At 43.0% G+C, this 20,259-nt stretch overlaps 1 protein-coding gene across 1 annotated transcript in view; it reads right to left on the reverse strand.

The window, feature by feature from the left end:
* The window catches only part of ITGA1 (integrin subunit alpha 1), a 249,680-nt gene extending 235,195 nt beyond the window's left edge, over positions 1-14,485 (reverse strand). The window contains exon 1 of the mRNA XM_073583398.1: positions 14,057-14,485. Coding sequence (XP_073439499.1) covers positions 14,057-14,096 — 40 coding nt within the window. The 5' untranslated portion in view covers positions 14,097-14,485. The remainder of the gene's footprint in view (positions 1-14,056) is intronic.
* Between the last annotated feature and the right edge of the window lie 5,774 nt (positions 14,486-20,259).

Genomic DNA, 20,259 nt, shown 5'->3' on the forward strand with positions numbered 1-20,259 from the left:
CATTTGTCATGTGTATTTAAGTACAGGAATTTTAGATATTTATTAATATGATGTTCCTTTATTAAATGATTAAAGTTTTTTGACTACAGTATTTTTACTTTTCTGCACCCATTAAATAAATTAGGGTACTTGCATTTTTTCATTGAGTTTTTATGTGCTTTTTTTTACATGCATTTTGATCATGTTCAAGCTAGTCTGTTTTTGATACCTCCTGGTATTTGTCTTTGACAAAATTTTATTGACATACTTATGTTTGGATTACATGTGCTTCCGACCTGTGGATTTTCTGCATCTAATGCAAGTCTATTGGAAAAATATGCACGTAAGACTCAGAGTACCAGCAAGACAACTTGACATGTTGTGGATTTGAAACACGCACCACAGGTCATTTTACACTTAGTCAAAAGACGGACAGTGGGCAGGAGATTTCTATGAATCCATCCACTTTGCTGGAACTTTAAGGTGCTGTATTTTTGATGCAGCTAAAATATGCAGCTACAAAAACTCATTGTGAGAACATAGCCTTAGACTCCGAAAACAATGTTTCAAGTTGTGAATTCTCAAAATACAAAGTTATTGGGGAAAGAGGATTGAGAAGAATGGCACAAGAGACATCACGCAGGATCCTACCTTTGCCATCACATGTGAAGAATCTGCATCTCGCCACCCCGCCTGATGTCACTATTACGTCCAAGGGATCAAGTGGTATGCTCTCCTCACTTGAATCAGTGTAACGTTCTACACACCCTAGGGACATGCATGGTCAGCTTGGCACAGTTTTACCCAGACACCCCCTATCCACACAGGTCCAGGAAGGCATGGGGTATGAGAGAATGTGGCCCTCGCAGTCACTAACGTGGCAACAGACTCACTCACAACCCTGAAAGGCTGAGAGGCCCTTTTCATTAGCACCAGTGAAACACCAACTAGTAAGCCCGGTGGGACTGCCACCAGTTCTTCGCTAGATATAAGCCCGGTCCGTTAACAGGATTATATTCGGCCAGAAACCAGCTCCGGTAGCATGGAAAGTTAAGCCTACTGTAGATCACGGACGTGTGGATTTGTAGATCAAGATAAAAGGGCAGCCTAATGTTAAATTATATACTTAATCGCCTTAAGGGCACATTAGACAAACACTATATATCCAATGGTCGGCAATGAAAATGCAATACTGGTAGGACAAAGTATGCAGAATATGAGTCAGTTACCAGTGAGATGAAAGGCCTGGCTTGCGAGGGAGAGGCCGCCATATGAGAGGCTGGTGGTGCCTTCTGTACTTGGACTTCTCCCTATGCGATGTGTCATTGCAACCTCCCCAGAGAAAAGTAGGCCATGCTTTAAAGGAGCATGTAACCCCTTGGGGTCATTCCCCTCCTGTCCCCTAGGTTGGACCTAAATCCCCTCTCTTGCCTCTAGCAGCTACAAACTTGAAACACTAAGATCATAATTCCTTAATGGATGGTCCTAGGAAGGTGGTTTTGACTCCATCGAAAGCTGGCCAGGCCCCTGCTATGTGTTGAGATCAAACATAGCTTTGCTATATGGCTCCTACTAGCCATTCTATGTGTTGCCCCACCCTGGAGTGCTAGAGTGGATCGAGACCATGGAAGGCGTTCCGCCTAATCCAGAGATCTCAAAAATGTAACCAGTGTGGCTAGGACATATGATAAATCCATATTCTCCTTATAAAATCCTAGCGGGCTGAACAAAGCAGTTACACCAGAATAACAGATCTGCAGGTCGTCGGGCATCTAGGAAATAGTGACCACAATATTGCACAGCTTTGCTTGTCTTTCTCTAGGGTGACTTGTCAGGGAGTCACAAAAATACTGAACTTAAGGAAGGCAAAGTTTGATCAGCTTAGAGATGCCCTAAATCTGGTTGATTGGGACAATGTCCTCATAAAAAAGAATACAGATAATAAATAGGAAATGTTTAAGAACATCCTAAATTGACACTGTAAGCAGCTTACATCTTGTGGGAATAAAAGGACAAGAAATAGGAAAAACCCAATGTGGCTAAAGTAAGGCTGGTTTCACATTAGCGCTTTTTAAGCGCACGCACGGCCGGGGGTAGCTCCGCCCCCAAGCCGGCTCTCTGCCCGGCGTGCCCGCCCCTTGCTTGTAGCGCCGCCTCCTAGCGCACAGCGGCTCCTGTGATCGGCGCACCCTATCTTTAGCATAGGGTGCGCAGATCGTGCGCAGGCCGTGCGCTAGTTGCGCTTTGACCTGCGCTGCGCACTTTTGATGGTGCGCCGTGCGCGCCAAAATCCGAAAAGTTTGATTATGGCGCGCACGGCGCACCGTCACAAGTGCGCAGCGCAGGTCAAAGCGCAACTAGCGCACGGCCTGCGCACGATCTGCGCACCCTATGCTAAAGATAGGGTGCGCCGATCACAGGCGCCGCTGTGCGCTAGGAGGCGGCACTACAAGCAAGGGGCGGGCACGCCGGGCAGAGAGCCGGCTCGGGGGCGGAGCTACCCCCGGCCGTGCATGCGCTTAAAAAGCGCTAATGTGAAACCAGCCTAAGAGGTGCAATTAACAGCAAAAAGGAAGCTTTAAAACTACTAAAGCAGGATGGCACCATTGAAGCTCTAACAAACTATAGGGCGAAAAATAGTTTATCTGAAAAACAAATTAAAGCTGCCAAAAAGGAAACAGAGAAGCACATTGCTAAGGCTGGTTTCACACTTGCGTTTTTTTTAGCGGTATTTTAGCGCTAAATAGCGCATGCGTTTTTTTTCCTATACTTTGCATGGGATGCGCTTATGTGCGCATACACATGCGTTTGTACGCATTCTTCCGCGCATGCGTTTTTTTGCGGTATGCGCTCGGGCGCACAAAATGCAACCTGTTGCATTTTTTGGGCGTCCTACTTGCCTCAAAAAAACGCATGCGCGCGCAATGCGTTTTTTTACAGCAAGACACCCATTATAAGTCTATGGTGAGCATATGTGCGCATTGGCATGCTTATGTATGCGTTTTTTTGCACATGCGTTTTTTTTTAACCATTAGTTTAGACAATGGAATTTAGGGGTTTGGGTTAGAGTTAGGGTTAGTTAAGGGGGTTTAGGGCTAGGGTTAGGGTTAGGGTCAGGGTCAGGGTTAGGGTTAGGATCAGGGTATGGTTTGGTTAAGGGTTAGGGTTAGGGTCAGGGTCAGGGTTAGGGTTAGGATCAGGGTATGGTTTGGTTAAGGGTTAGGGTTAGGGTCAGGGTTAGGGTTAGGGTCAGGGTTAGGGTTAGGGTTAGGGTCAGGGTTAGGGTTAGGGTTAGGGTCAGGGTTAGGGTTAGGGTCAGGGTCAGGGTTAGAGTTAGGATCAGGGTATGGTTTGGTTAAGGGTTAGGGTCAGGGTTAGGGTTAGGGTTAGGGTCAGGGTTAGGGTTAGGGTCAGGGTTAGGGTTAGGGTCAGGGTTAGGGTTAGGGTTAGGGTCAGGGTTAGGGTTAGGGTTAGTAAAGTCATGGTTTGGGTTAGTGTGAGGGGCCACCTAATGTTTGGAAAAAACGCAAACGCGGTAAAAACGCACTAAAAACGCATACAAATGCATAAAAACGCTGCATTTATTTCATGCATGCTCATAAAAATGCTTGAAAAAAACTCAGCAGTTGTATGCTTTTATATGCGTTTTTTCAATGCGTTTTTTTGCGGGAAAAACGCGCTGCAAAAAAAAGCAAGTGTGAAACTAGCCTAAGGAGAGTAAAACTAACTGTTCTTCAACTATATCAATAGTAGATGAATCAAAAGTGAAAATGTAGGCCCCTTAAAAAATTGTGAGGAAAGGAATGTTGGTAGATTGCGAGGATAAAGATAATATATTAAACACCTTCTTCTCCACGGTATTCACGGTGGAAAACAAAATGCTAGGTGAAATGCCGAGAGACAAAGAAAACCCTATATTAAGGGTCACCAATCTAACCCAAGAAGAGGTGCAAAACCGGCTAAATAAGATTTAAATAGATATATCTCCGGGTCCGGATGGCATACACCCACGAGTACTAAGAGAACTAAGTAATGTAATAGACAGGCCATTATTTCTTATATTTAGGGACTCTATAGCGATGGGGTCTGTTCCACAGGACTGGCGTAAATGTGGTACCAATATTCAAAAAGGCCCTAAAAGTGAATCTGGAAATTATAGGCCAGTAAGTCTAACCTCTATTGTTTGTAAAATATTTGAAGGGTTTCTGAGGGATGTTATTCTGGATTATCTCAATGAGAATAACTGTTTAACACCATATCAGCATGGGTGTATGAGGAATCGCGCCTGTCAAACCAATCTAATCAGTTTGGTCAGAAATAAGCTATAGACTGGACCAAGGTGAGTCATTGGGCGTGGTATATCTAGATTTTTTCAAAGCATTTGATACCGTGCCACACAAGAGGTTGGTACACAAAATGAGAATGCTGAGTCTGGGGGAAAATGTGTGTAAAAGGGCAAGTAACTGGCTTAGTGATAGAAGGCAGAGGATGGTTGGTTATCTAATAACCATGTATAAGTATATAAGGGGACAATACAAATATCTCACCGAGGATCTGTTTATACCAAGGAAGGTGACAGTCACAAGGGGGCATTCTCTGCGTCTGGAGAAGAAAAGGTTTTTCCACCAACATAGTAAAGGATTCTTTATTGTTAGGGCTGTGAGAATCTGGAATTCCTTGCCTGGAGGAGGTGGTGATGGAGTACTCAGTCGAGGGGTTCAAGAGAGGCCTAGATGTCTTCCTGGAGCGTAACAATATTGTACCTTACAATGATTAGGTTCTTTAGAAGGACGTAGATCTGGGGATTTATTCTGACAAAATATAGGCTGAACTGGATGGACAAATGTGTTTTTTTGGCCTTACTAACTATGTTACTATGTTATGGATTCCATTCTGCAAGCAAGCCTTTTGTCCAGAGCTTAGCTGGCTCAAGGTGTGAGATCTGTCACTCACAATCTTTTGAGGCTTTATTCCTGCACAAAGGAAGGGGGTTTTATTATCCCATGCCAAATAGGATACAAATGATTGACATGAAGTTATATCTCCAATATTCTTCCAAGGAAAATTTACCAATACCTAGAATTGGCTCTGGAAACCATAAACAGGGCTTATTAATTACAGTGGAGGTTTGCATGCTTGACTCTGCTCCATTCATAGTCTATGGAACTGCAAAAGAAAATCAAGTACAATGCTCCACTATTTGTGACAATCCATTTGCAATACAGGGACCGCTTCCATATCGACAGCTGATTGCCCTACCATGAAAAATCTCTTGCTAAGTAACAGCCAATGTGATTGGCTGAAGTTGTCTCTGAAATAGTCTTAAAAGATTTGACCCAAGACAGAAAAAGAAAATATAGTTATAGATATTATTTATTTCTGTGAAAAATTGCCCCTTGTACACACGAAGATGGGTTTAACCCCTTCATGACCCAGCCTATTTTGACCTTAATGACCTTGCCATTTTTGCAATTCTGACCAGTGTCCCTTTATGAGGTAATAACTCAGGAATGCTTCAACACATCCTAGCGATTCTGAGAATGTTTTTTGGTGACATATTGGGTTTCATGTTAGTGGTAAATTTAGGTCGATAATTTTTGCGTTTATTTGTGAAAAAAAAATGGAAATTTGGTGAAAATTTTGAAAATTTCACAATTTTCAAATTTTGAATTTTTATTCTGTTAAACCAGAGAGTTATATGACACAAAATAGTTAATAAATAACATTTCCCACATATCTACTTTACATCAGTACAATTTTGGAAACAACATTTTTCTTTTGTTAGGAAGTTATAAGGGTTAAAAGTTGACCAGCGATTTCTCATTTTTCCAGCAAAATTTACAAACCCATTTTTTTAATGACCACCTCAAATTTGAAGTCACTTTGAGGGGTCTATATGGCAGAAAATAACCAAACGTGACGCCATTCTAAAAACTGCACCCCTCAAGGTGCTCAAAACTACATTCAAGAAGATTATTAACCCATCAGGTGCTTCACAGGAACTAAAGCAACGTGGAAGTTAAAATTGCACATTTTAATTTTTCCAACAAAAAATTTCTTTTAGCATCAATTTTTTCCTTTTCACATGGGTAACAGGATAAAATGGATCCTATAATGTATTGGGCAATTTCTCCTGAGTACACCGATACCTCATATGTGGTCATAAACCACTGTTTGGGTGCACGGCAGGGCTCAGAAGGGAAGGAGCGCCATTTGACTTTTTAAATGGAAAATATGCTGGAATATTTAGCAGTTGCCATGTCGCGTTTGGAGAGTCCTTGTGTGCCTAAACATTGGAGCTCCCCCACAAGTGACCCCATTTTGGAAACTAGACCCTCCAAGGAACTTATATAGATGCATAGTGAGCACTTTGAACCCCCAGGTGCTTCACAAATTGATCCATAAAAAAAAGGACTTTTTTTTCACAAAAATTTTCTTTAGCCTCAGTTTTTTCATTTTCACATGGGCAACAGGATAAAATAGATCCTAAAATTTGTTGGGCAGTTTCTCCTGAGTACAACGATACCTCATATGTGGTCATAAACCACTGTTTGGGCACACGGCAGGGCCCGGAAGGGAAGGAGCACCATTTGATTTTTTGAATGGAAAATTAGCTCCAATTGTTAGAGGACACCAGGTCGCGTTTGGAGAGCCCCTGTGTACCTAAACATTGGAGCTCCCCCACAAGTGACCCCATTTTGGAAACTAGACCCCTCAAGGAACTATCTAGATGTGTGGTGAGCACTTTGAACCCCCAAGTGCTTCACAGAAGTTTATAACGCAGAGCAGTGAAAATAAAAAATAATTTTTTTCCTCAAAAATGATTTTTTAGCCCGCTATTTTTATTTTCACAAGGCTAACAGGAGAAATTGGACCACAAAAGTTGTTGTGCAATTTGTCCTGAGTACACCGATACCCCATATGTGGGTGGGAACCACTGTTTGGGTGCATGGGAGAGCTCCGAAGGAAAATAGAGCCATTTTGGAATGCAGACTTTGATGGAATGTTCTGCGGGCGTCATGTTGCGTTTGCAAAGTCCCTGGTGTGCCTAAACAGTAGAAAGTCCCCACAAGTGACCCCATTTTGGAAACTAGACCCCCCCAAAAAGCTTATCTAGATTTGTAGTGAGCACTTTGAACCCCCAAGTGCTTCACAGAAGTTTATAAATGCAGAGCCATGAAAATAAAAAATATTTTTTTTTCCTCAAAAATTATTTTTTGGCCAGCTTTTTTTTCCCCAAGGGTAACAAGATAAACTGGACCCCTAAAGTTGTTGTCGAGTTTGTCCTGAGTACGCTGGTACCCCATATGTGGGGGGAAACCACTGTTTAGGTGCACGGCAGGGCTCAGAAGGGAAGGAGCACCATTTGACTTTTTGAATGGAAAATTAGCTCCCATCGTTAGCAGACACCATGTCGAGTGTGGAGAGCCCGTGTGCCTAAACTTTGGAGCTTCCCCACAAATGACCCCATTTTGGAAACTAGACCGCTTAAGGTACTTATCTAGATGCATAGTGAGCACTTTGAACCCCCAGGTGCTTCACAGAAGTGTATAACGCAGAGCCGTGAAAATAAAAATATTTTTTTTTCCTCAAAAAATGATTTTTTTAACCCGCAATTTTTTATTTTCACAAGGGTAACAGGAGAAATTGGACTCCAAAAGTTGTTGTACAGTTTGTGCTGAGTACGCTGGTGCACAATATGTGGGGAGGGACCACTGTTTGGGCACACGTCGAGGCTCGGATTGGAAGTAGTGACGTTTTGAAATACCGACTTGATGGACTGGTCTGTTGCCGTCATGTTACATTTGCAGAGCCTCTGATGTACCTAAACAGTGGAAACCCCCCACAAGTGACCCCATTTTGGAAACTAGGCCACCCAAGGAACTTATCTAAGGCTAGTTTCACACTAGCGTTTATGAGCGCAGTGACGGCCTGCGCACAGCCGCCGCTAAGCCCCGCCCCCTGCCGCGCCCCGCCGGTAGCTCCGCCCACCGGCGCATGACGCTGCATGCGCCCTGCGTCCCCTATCTTTATCACAGGGGGCGCAGGCCATGTGCAGTATGCGTTTGGCGGTGCATGCGCCTTTTTGACGGTGCGCCGACGCAACCAAACTGCAGCAGGTTGCGTTTGGCGCAGGTCGGCGCACCGTCAAAAGGACGCATGCGCCGCCAAACGCATACTGCGCACGGGCTGCGCCCCCAGTGATAAAGATAGGGGGCGCAGGGCACATGCAGCGTCATGCGCCGGTGGGCGGAGCTACCGGCAGAGGCGCGGCAGGGGGCGGGGCTTAGCAGCGGCCGTGCGCAGGCCGTCGCTGCGCTTATAAACGCTAGTGTGAAACTAGCCTAAATGTGTGTTGAGCACTTTGAACCCCCAATTGCTTCACAAAAGTTTATAACGCAGAGTCGTGAAAATAAAAAATCATTCTTTTTCCAAAAAAATATTTTTTTTAGCCCCCAATTTTTTATTTTCCCAAGAGTAACAGGAGAAATTAGACCCTCAAAATTGTTGTGCAATTTTTCCTGAGTACGCTGATACCCCATATGTGGGGGTAAACCACTGTTTGGGCACACGTCGGGGGTCGAAATGGAGGGAGCACTGTTTGACTTCTCGGTCTCCAGCCATGCCCGATGCTATTGCAGCATCAGCCATGGCTGGATTGTTATATTTCACAAAATTTCATTGGTGAAATATTACACATCGCTCTGATTGGCAGTTTCACTTTTAACAGCCAATCAGAGTGCTAGTAGGCACGTGGGAGCTAAGCCATGCCCCCATGCATTAACTATGAAGGGTCCTCTGTGTACGGGTCTTTTCTGTGACCTTTCTGTGACCCCGGTCACCCGACCCGCGGGGGGGCAATCAATTCATGACGCCACATAGGCGTCATGGTTCGCATTGGCACAGGTTTTCATGACGCCTATGTGGCGTCAAAGGTCGGGAAGGGGTTAAAGGGAAACTCTGGAGAAAACCAGAATTTTTGCAAAGATTTCTTAGGGTATATGTACACAATGTCTATTAGATGTGTGCGAAGCCAGCAAGTTTTTCAGAAAGAAGACACGTGAGTGTATATACTCCCCATGTACTGTATGTGTGGGTTTCCTCTGGGTTCTCATGTTTCCTCCCATACTGCAAAGACATACTGATAGGGAATTTAGATTGTGAGCCCCAATGGGGACAGCGATGATGTAAAGTGGAATTAATGGCGCTATATGAGCAAAACATAATAATTAATAATAAATAGGACACACCTATATCATTTGTCCTGAAGCATCTTTTTTCTATTTTTTTGCCCATTGTTTATTTTTTTTAGCTGTATTGAATAAGCTATTGAGCGGATTCCAGCCTGAAGAAGGGACTGGTCTCTTGTTTTAACCACTTTGTATCTTAAGAGACTTGAGGCAAATAAAAGAAGCTCAAACAAAAGGCAGAATAAATAAACAGTAAGTCACATACATCGCACTGCATGATATGTTCATTATTTTTATGATTTGTTTAGCGCTTTTTCAGATGGGTTATGGAGGGAAGCGCCTGATAAAGATATTGTGTGCAAACGCCCTAATGGTGATAATTGTTTCTTCCATTTTTCTGCACAGATGGAGTTATTGCACAGTCAATGCAGGCAGCTGGTGACAAAAACAGATGTATCGCTATCATTCAGAGATTAGGCAGACCACTTCCAGGCCTGTTTGGTAGATTGAAGGCTTTTGCTATACATTCATCTGTCTCACTCCCTGCAAAGTTTCATTTCCCACTTACACATGTAGCTACCACCAAGATGGTATGTCCCCTACACTGACTTCGTTCGTAAGGCTGGAGTCACACTACCGATTTTAAAATTGGTCCGATTTTGTTCCTGCAAAGTCGGACAAGTGTAATGCAAGTGTCATGCGTTTTTCATGCGAGTACAATCCGATTTTTTACACCTAGTTTCCGATTTACATCCTACAGCCGTGTGATTGCTATCTGACTGCAATGCGATTTCAACATGAACTTTTACATACAGCAACTCTCTATGTGATTTATACATCATTTTCACAGGAAATAGTCTTCAAAACACACACACATATAGATAGATAGATAGATAGATAGATACTGTAGATAGATAGATAGATAGATAGATAGATAGATAGATAGATAGATAGATAGATAGATAGAATAAAAGCCGTCAATTCAGTAGCCGTGTACAGTAAAAACCAGTAGGACCCGGCAGGATAAATTAAATGGATTACATACATTAAATACACATAGAATAGATAGATGTATATATGTCAGTGACAGATACAATTAGTTCAATGTGTGCAGCTTACTGTACATGTATTTAATTATTAAAAGTTTATTTTTCTGAAAAAAATGGCGTGGGCTCCCGCGTAATTTTCTTAACCAGCAGAGGGAAAGCCGATGGCTGGGGGCAGATGTTTATAGCCTGGGAAAGGGGTAACACCCATGGAGCTTCCCAGGCTATTAATATCAGCTCACAGCTGTATACTTAGATTTTTCTGGCTATTAAAATGGGGGACCCCCCAAAAAATGACGTGGGGTCCCCCTGTAATTAATAACCAGCAAAGGATATGCAGACAGCTGTGGGAAAATATTAATAGCCTAGGAAGGGGCCATGGATACTGGCCCCCCAGGCTACAAAAAATGAGCTCTCAGCTGCTCCAGAAAAGGCGCATCTATAAGATGTGCCAATTCTGGCACTTAGCCTCGCTCTACCCACTTGCCCTTCATCACAAGTGGGAATGAGCCCTAACATGCAGTGTGTGTGTGTCGAATGTAGTTATCAAATATGAATCCCAACAGTGTTAGCAAATATGTTTTAAAAAAAAAAGATTCATTAACTCATTGTGCTTATCAGAAATCTTACAAATCATCCTGAATTAAGTAACTGAAACCTTTAGGACCTAGACTCACATAAATGTAGAAGAGCTGAGACTTGGGGTCATTTAATTTTTGCTATGCTTGCAGTATGCAAGAGGAAAGCCCACGGCATACATCTAAAGTATCGATGGGCCCCATACAATCATCACGTGCAAGTGTGTGGCATGCACTAGGCATGTTAGCATAACTTTTTTTCTCCATTAGGCCGGTCTCACAAGTCCAGATAATTCTGGTACCGGAAAAACCGGTACCGAAGCTATCCATGTCCGTGTGTCCATGAGGACACGTGGTACCTCCGTGTGGCACACGTGTGGCAACCGTGTGCCGCATCAGGACCACATGGACGGCGCCGGGAAGAAGCGCTACAGTAAAAGCGCTGTTCCCGGCGGCTGGTGCTGACCGCGGCTGTCATTCTGCGCTCCTGCTCTCCCGGGAATAGCGAGTAGGAGAGAAAGAATGAATGAAACCCCGACGTGGGGTCCCCCTCAGTTTAAGAACCAACGAAACGAAACTTACAGCTGGGGGCTGCAGCCCTCAGCTGTCAGCTTCATCAAGGTTGGTTCTCAAGAGTAGAGGGTCCCCACACTGTTTTTTTAATTATTTATTTAAATAATTAAAAAAACAACGTGGAGACCTTGATGAAGCTGACAGCTGAGGCCTGCAGCCCCCAGCTGTAAGTCTGGTTGGTTCATAAACTGAGGGGGACCCCACGTCAGGTTTTCATTCATTCTTCTCTCCTGCTCACTATTGCCAGCAGAGCAGGAGAGCAGAATGACAGCCGCGGTCAGCACCAGCCACCGGGAACAGCGCTTACAGTAGCGCTTCTTCCCCAGCCGCCGTCTGTGAGCACGGAGGACAGTGTGAACTGTTCTCCGTGTGCACGTGTTCAGCATTTTTGCGGACCGTGCGCTCCCATGAACACTGACATGTCTCTGTGTTTTTCTCACAGACCGTGCGTCCGTGAAAACACGCTGACATGTGCAGAGACACATTCATTTTAATTTGTCTATGTGTGTCAGTGTCTCCGGTACTTGAGGAAACTGTCACTACACGTACCGGAGCCACTGACGTGTGAAACCGGCCTAAGAGAGCACAGTCCTGCGTGCGTCTATTACAAAGGGGTACAATGAAAAATGTAAACACACGGTATACACTTTTTTTTTGTAATGGAATTCATAGGAAGATACTGTATTTGCCACTGTATGTCTATATAATGGCATACATCGATGGGTTTCTTTGGAGGTACACATAAGGGAATTCATCTAAAAAAAGTGAAGTATGAATAGATCCTTAAAGTGTTTGTTCAGGTTTGCCATGAAAGTCTCTAGTCACTCTTTGTGACTGCAGACTTGTGAATACTCACAGCGTGCTGTTAGGGTTCTGCGGTGGCAGCAGCAGCTACACCGGGTGATCATATGACTTCAAGTATGACATTTGCATACTTCTGGTGACATTCTGACTAGATGTGAGCAAACTCGTTCAATTCAAGTGAGCCCCGTCTCGCCACTGCAGAATCCTGACTACACGTTGTGAAGGTTCTCAGATTTGCAGTCACCTAGAATTTCATGCCAAACCTGGACAATCCCATGTATTCATTATAAATATCAGACCCATCGTTCTTATCTAACCTAAAGTCGCCTTTAATGTAATACACTGTGCTTGCAGTCCATATTCAGAGAAAACAGTGATCTCATGAGCTGGACTCACGCACCTATATATCATACAGATGTATTCATCACCCATTCACTCCATTACACCATATGTTATACTTTTTTCTCAAGAAAATACCAAAATCCACATAAGCTTTTGGATATTCTAGACATAAGAATCGAACATACACATGAAGGGGTTGTCCGGTGAAAACAAGTTATCAATGGGATAGGTGAAAATGTGTTGATTGGTGGGGTCTAGCCGATGGGTCTAGCAGCAATCGGCAGAATGGGTAATTTTTGTTCCATTAAGGGCAGATGTAGATGTTCTCCCTCTTAGAAAAACATTCTGATTGTGCTAGTCAGACTCTAAGCAAAGTGGGATCCGTTGTTCTTGGATGTGGAGAATTAGGAAAAAAAAATTTTCTCCATCTTCTCAATTCAGCCTGTCCGTAAAAATCGGACTGCACTCAGATGTCATCCAAGTGAAGTCCAATGTTCTCCACGGTCCCGTAGACATGAATAGGTGACTGACATCCGATTATCAGAGGCAAATTGTGCATGCTGTGATTTTTTTCCTTTGAGGGAAAAATCGGACATGTGCACTGCCTCCTTGAACGGTCCAAATGCTATCCGATTCTCTGAAGCATCACGCTTGAGCCAAAACTATGGTTTTCTGCAATATCTATAAGAATGGAGCAGCAGTGCACATGCTCGACCTGCGTTCCATTTATTCCCTATGAGGCTGCTGACCACTGTAGAAACCCCAAAGGGAATGAACGGAGCGACGGTCAGGCACCCGACCTGCTGCGCCATTTTATAATGGGGATAAAAGTGAAACCACTGATCAGAAAGGTATCAGCTATAGCATTTTTTAACTGGACGACCCCTTTAAATAGGAGTGTGCATAAAACATAACCCAGAATAGTTTAGTGTGCACTCTTGTCCAATAGCGAGGTGCAGGTGTAATGGACCAACAGGTCCTAATCTTAAAATAATCTAATTCACCGCACACTCCAAAAGGTTTCATGCGAAAAAATGTCCATTCTATTATAAACAAGATATGTGGGGGCCAAACAAGAATATATAGCATATTGCAGAAGCGATATAAACAAGACGTTTTGGCTCAGCCAGAGCCTTTATCACTTTATCGCTGTAAATACAAAAGAAATATATCAGACATATACAGAGAAAAATAAAACAAAAAAAGGAATACAACACCATAACAAATTATGACTGTCCCAGTGTATCACAGTGATAAATATACATATATACATTACTATAGTATGTAGTAATCTAAACTAGCACCATATTAAGTTGAAAATGAGAGGGGATTACCTTAATCCAGAGTTGGATCTTTGAGTAAGGTGCAAAAGGAAGAATAGAACTCCCCCTAACCCAGGCATTTTTATAGATAAACTTACAATTATTCTTAACGCTAAAGAGGTAAATGACAAATTCAGCTCCGCAATATCTGCAACGTCACAATTATGTGCACTACGCGAAGTGTGACATGTCCTTCAACTAAGAAAGTGATCATCTCCTACCTGTCAGAAGACAGAAGCGCACAGCCGGAGCGCAGAACATTGTGAGGCTCTCGTGTCCCGCAGCTGACGAGAATGTGGATACAGGAGTCGGTCCTGAGAAACTTCCTAAAAGCAATAGATCAGTGTTTCCCTATAGGGCAGCAACATGGATCATACAGAGGCAGCTGCAGAAGTTCCCAAAACTTTGCCTCTCACACCAGGCACCAACGTTTCAGCTCAGTGGGAAAAAAATAAAATCTGTCGCGCTTCCAGAGAAACAGCAAAATGACAATTTTTTTTAAAATTTCTCTTCGTATGCTATTTCCTGGTCTTACAAAAAAAATTAAAAAAAAAACTTGTAGAGGAAACGTTCTTCTGGTACACAAGACAGAACCTACAAGTGCAGACTGTCAGAGCAGATGAGACAATCCATGGTCCTCGCTGCTCAACCCACAAGACGTTTCCTGTTTGCAATTGGGGGAGTAGTTCGTGTTCTTGGTGTCGGCCCCTGATCTGGCGAGCACAAAAAAAAAAATACTACAAAGTTTATTAACTCTTATGAATTAACAAGGGGTCACATCACGTAACCTCAGACTAAGATGTACAAATATAGTCAGATCCCGCAGACGGCGCAGTTTACAATAAGTCTGTGCATTGGATAAACTCCGCGGGACATCTGCACTTTATATTATAAATGATACGGCTATAGCGAACATGCACGCTTACCGCTGGGAGGATCGCAGCCGCTGGCACGCTACAGAGCTCGCCGTCAGTTTGGATGATTATAAATATGTGTTTCTATGTTACGGCACTTCTGCTTTATGGTCTGTTGATAATAATTAAGTGCGGACGTGTTCTCCAGTGGTCCGCAAAAATGTAGACTCGTGTCATAGTTCTCAGCTTGTACAGTGATAGATAATGAAGCTTAGTCCACGTTAGCAATCCTTCACATCCATTTTTTGACATAACTTTTTTTCATTTATTCATGTATGAACGTTTTTGTTGTTTTTTTTTTGGCGGCAGGAGCTGGAGTTTTTTTTACTATACAGTTACTGAAAAATTGGAAAAAAAAAATGTCCAAGTCTGGTGAAAGGGTAAGAAAAAAAAAATGCAATTTCACCTTTATTTTTTGGGAGTTATTTCTAGAGACAGGTTCTGTTTAAAGAGTAACCCTCATTTTTTTTTTTCATAAGTCAACCGTACACATGAAAATAAGCAACATTGTAAAATATCTGATTCTTTCTCGTCCTAGACTGATCTTTCGTTTTCAAAATTCTCATTTTCAGGGTAAAATCTGTCTACAGTGAACACAGATATTTCCATTACAGAGATAGGAGATGACAGTTGGTGCTCATACAGTTCTATGGTGATAGGAGGGGGAGGAGCGAGAAGGCAGTCACAGAAAAGTTCACTTGAAATGACAATTATACTTTAAGTACAGAAGGTTTTGAATTCATTATGAAATACAAAATCCTGCTCTGCTGAAATTAAAAAGGGATAGAAAAGGGATTAACCTGCTAACCAGTTCCATCTTCGCTTTGTGGCAGACTGAAGCTGTAAAGGGGTTAAGTTAATAATGTTCACTGTGGTATTTATGCCTATTTGTTTACTGGTATTGCTACATGTTACATGTACTACGTTGAGGCTGGACAGACATCTGACTGGGATGATTTAGCGAATCCTGCTTTGAGCAGGGGGTTGGACCAGATGGCCCAGGAGGTCCCTTCCAACTCTACGATTCTATGATTCTATGTATGATATGGTACTGCTACCCCTTCTTGGTAGCTTGCATTGCTTTGTCTCCATGTTCTTCATAGTATATAGTGGGATAAGGTTCACTATGATTGGTGTACAGTACAGGGAAAGCATAGTGCTCTCAGCTGGACTCTAGAGGGGGGCACTCTAGTACAAAACAGTTAGTACATAGTATAGGGTGAAGTGCAGGAGGGGCTGAGAGGTAAGGTGCTTTAGTGTCTCTTGCCATGAATATAGTCCTGGCCTCCCCTTACATTAGGCATAGTCGGCAGGATGCGACTACCTCCCCGTGCGGAGAACCAGCAGAAAGAAGAGTTGATGGTGTGTGCGCGACTGCTGTGTCCCTGGAAGATGAATGGGAAAAAGAGCAATTGGTTGCTGTCTCTGAAGAAGATTTTGTGGATAAAACACTGGATATGCCTACTACAGATTTTGTGACAACACCGGTCTACTGAGTTGGACTTGGCTTATTTGATGAAAAAGTCTGACACCATTACTGTGACCAAGATGGCGGCTGTAGAATTGGCTGGAGATGGCGGAGGAGGAGTAAACAACGACGAGAACCGCGTCCTTTGTGGGTGCCAAAACCGGCCTGTCAGCATGCCCTGGTCTGGCCCTGGTGGGTGCAGATGAAAAGGAGAAAGTCTCGCCCCCTTCCACTGACTAACAACACATGGGTGGAGCTGCTGGAGGTGGACCCCCCCTGGGAACAGGTGGAACCCTGAAGAAAAACCAGGAAGAAGCGGTGTGACGCCATTTTGTGAACTTGAACCGGCCATGATGCAGCACTTTTGCACCCATAGCTGCCAGGGTGTGGGCTGCACCGAATGGAGGTGGCGGCAGGAGAGAGTGAGAGCCCAACCTAGCCCAAGCAGTGAGGAATAGGCGGAGGTCCCCACCTGTCCGCCTGCAGAGTTGCCTCGGCCGTGGAGTCATCAGCCAACGGAGCTGATGTGTGATGTGTGATGTCTTTGTGTGCGGAACCAGCAGTGCAGCGTTGGACCCAAGGATCAGGTGATACGGCGCCCTTGCTGTTCGTTAAGCAGAAACAGGAACTGAGAGCTGCCCAGGAGGAATCGTGGCTGGATGTCAAGACCAAGCCGGCACTCTATTCTATCCGCCAGGGCGGACGTATACCGCACAGAAGCGTCAGCAAAGTAGGGAAAGCTGAGGAAGACAGTAAAGTTGAATGTGAATTCCATGATGTGCCAACTGTGGATATAATGTGTGAAGTTCTAAGTAAAGAAAACGTTCAAGTTATTCTGGACTGTGTGTCCTTTACTGGGGGTCGCCTGGAAGAAGGGCCGTCGATGCCTGGGAAGTACCCAGGGGGACCTGAACCTGGAGACACAGGTACGCTGAGCAGTGGATTACAGTTTTATGTGAGGGAAGATCAGGACACAGATGCTTTAGTGTCCTGACCTGTACTGTACTGTAAATGGCTAATATGGCTCATCCTGATACACCAATAATATTTCTTTATATGTTTTTCAGTTTGAACTGAGATCAAATAGGATACAAATAGGAGGAAGTGTATGGATATGTTTTTTTTTTTTATTGTTTGGCATATTCTTACTTTATGTTCTGGTCTGTATGACTAGCTCATGTTTATTGTTCTTGGAGAAGACCTGTGATTTTTCTTGTGCTCCATTGCTGTTTCTATGTGAATTCCCTGATGCAGCTTCAAATGGAAGAATATAAAAGTAAATATAAAGAGTAGAGTATAGAATGTTTCTTATTCTTTTTTGATCTACAGGTGCTTCTCATAAAATTAGAATATCATCAAAAACTTAATTTATTTCAATTCTTCAATGCAAAAAGTGAATCTCATATATTATATAGAGCCATTACAGAGTGATATTTTTCACGTGTTTATTTCTGTTAATGTTGATGATTATGGCTTACAGCCAATGAAAACCCAAAAGTCATTATCTCAGGAAATTACAATAATTAACAAAAAAACACCTGCACAGGCTTCCTAAGCAGTTAAAAAGGTCCCTTAGTCTGTGTCAGAAGGCTCCACAATCATGGGGAAGACTGCTGACTTGACAGGTGTCCAGAAAACAGTCATTGACACACTCCACAAGGAGGGTAAGCCACAAAAGGTCATTGCTAAAGAAGCTGGCTGTTCACAGAGTGCTGTATCCAAGCATATTAATGGGAAATTGAGTGGAAGGAAAAAATGTGGTAGAAAAAGGGGCACAAGCAACCGAGATAACCACACCCTTGAAAGGATTGTTAAGAAAAGGTCATTCAAACATTTGGGGGAGATTCACAAGGAGTGGACTGCTGCTGGAGTCATTGCTTCAAGAGCCACCACACACAGATGTATCCAGGACATGGGCTAAAAGTGTCGCATTCCTTGTGTCAAGCCACTCATGACCAATAGACAACGCCAGAAGCGTCTTACCTGGGCCAAGGAGGAAAAGAACTTGACTGTTGCTCAGTGGTACAAGGTGTTGTTTTCAGATGAAAGTAAATTTTGCATTTCATTTGGAAATCAAGGTCCCAGAGTCTGGAGGAAGAGTGAAGAGATACACAATCCAAGCTGCTTGAGGTCTAGTGTGAAGTTTCCACAATCAGTGATGGTTTGGGTAGCCATGTAATCTACTGGTGTAGGTCCACTGTGTTTTATCAAGACCAAGGTCAGCGCAGCCGTCTACCAGAAAATTTTAGATCATTTCATGCTTCCTTCTGCCGACAAGCTGTTTGAGGATGGAAATTTCATTCTCCATCTGGACTTGGCACCTGTCCACACTGCCAAAAGGACCAATACCTGGTTTAAAAACAACAGTATCACTGTGCTTGATTGGTCAGCAAACTCGCCTGACCTTAACCCCATAGAGAATCTATGGGGTATTGTAAAGAGGCAGATGAGAGACACCAGACACAACAATGCAGACGAGCTGAAATAAGATTCTCTGGTCTGATGAGACGAAGATAGAACTTTTTGGTGATAATTCTAAGCGGTATGTGTGGGGAAAACCAGGCACTGCTCATCACTTGTCCAATACAATCCCAACAGTAAAACATGGTGGTGGCAGCATCATGCTATGGGGGTGTTTTTCAGCTGCAGGTACAAGACGACTGGTTGCAATTGAAGGAAACATGAATGCGGCCAAGTACAGAGATATCCTGGATGAAAACCTCTTCCTGAGTGCTCTGGATCTCAGACTTGGCCGAAGGTTCACATTCCAACAGGACAATAACCCTAAGCACACAGCTAAAATAACAAGGGATTGGCTTCAGAACAACTCTGTGACCATTCTTGACTGGCTCAGCCAGAGCCCTGACGTAAACCCAATTGAGCATCTCTGGAGAGACCTGAAAATGGCTGTCCACCAACGTTCACCATCCAACCTGATGGAACTGGAGAGGATCTGCAAGGAAGAATGGCAGAGGATCCCCAAATCCAGGTGTGAAAAACTTGTTGCATCATTCCCAAGAAGACTCATGGCTGTAACAGCTCAAAAGGGTGCTTCTACTCAATACTGAGCAAAGGGTCTGAATACTTAGGACTATGTGATATTTCAGCTTTTCTTTTTTAATAAATTTTCAAAAATTTCTACATTTGTTATTTTTTTTCAGTCAAGATGGGGTGCAGAGTGTACATTAATGAGAAAAAATGAACTTTTTTGAATTTACCAAATGGCTGCAATGAAACAAAGAGTAAAACATTTAAGGGGGTCTGAATACTTTTACTTATGAGTTTCCTTTTTGTATTGAAGAACTGAAATAAATTAACTTTTTGATGATATTCTAATTCTGTGAGAAGCACCTGTATGATTGATTCAGTAGGAGGTCAATCAGAAATCAGTTCACTTTATTTTTTTTTTGTCTCAGTTCATCCTGTTCTAAAATTTCCATAGATTCTTCTGAGTTCTAAGAATGGAAGAGTCCAGGAGAGAAGTGTCATCTATTAACCAGAGAGGAGCGTCACCCAATCAGCAGGACGCGGCTCGTCTGTGTGTGACATGGGCAGCCCATTAAGGCTTTGTTGTTGTTTTTTTTCAGTTTCTTTCGTATATAAAAATCCAGCAACAGTAGTAATAATATTTATTAATTTATCCATGATTTATTATTTTATCTGACACAACTATTGCATTTTTTTCTTAGCATTTTTTTGTCATGCATTGTTTTTTTTTTTCAAAACACAGCATGTCAATTCTTTTAGCGCTTTTGTAGCGTTTTTACAAAATTAGATTGATGATGGATAAAATAAAATGATGTATAAAAAAAAACATAAAAATCGTAATAGAGCGAGTTTTCTTTCCCCCAAATCCAAAGTTCGGGTCTCCATTGTTTTAAATGGGGTTCTTGTTAAAGTTCTTGTATAGTTCTGGTGCAGGAATAAAGTTCGGGTCAGGTACCTGAATCCGAACTTCTACAGGTCCTCTCATCCCTACTCGGTCCCACTCACAGCTAAAGAGAATCTGTCACCAGCTTTTTCCCACCAAGCCTGATAACAG

This window comes from Dendrobates tinctorius, unplaced genomic scaffold (assembly GCF_039654945.1).
Source record: "Dendrobates tinctorius isolate UK_male_01 unplaced genomic scaffold, ASM3965494v1 ptg000078l, whole genome shotgun sequence".
Taxonomy (NCBI): domain Eukaryota; kingdom Metazoa; phylum Chordata; class Amphibia; order Anura; family Dendrobatidae; genus Dendrobates; species Dendrobates tinctorius.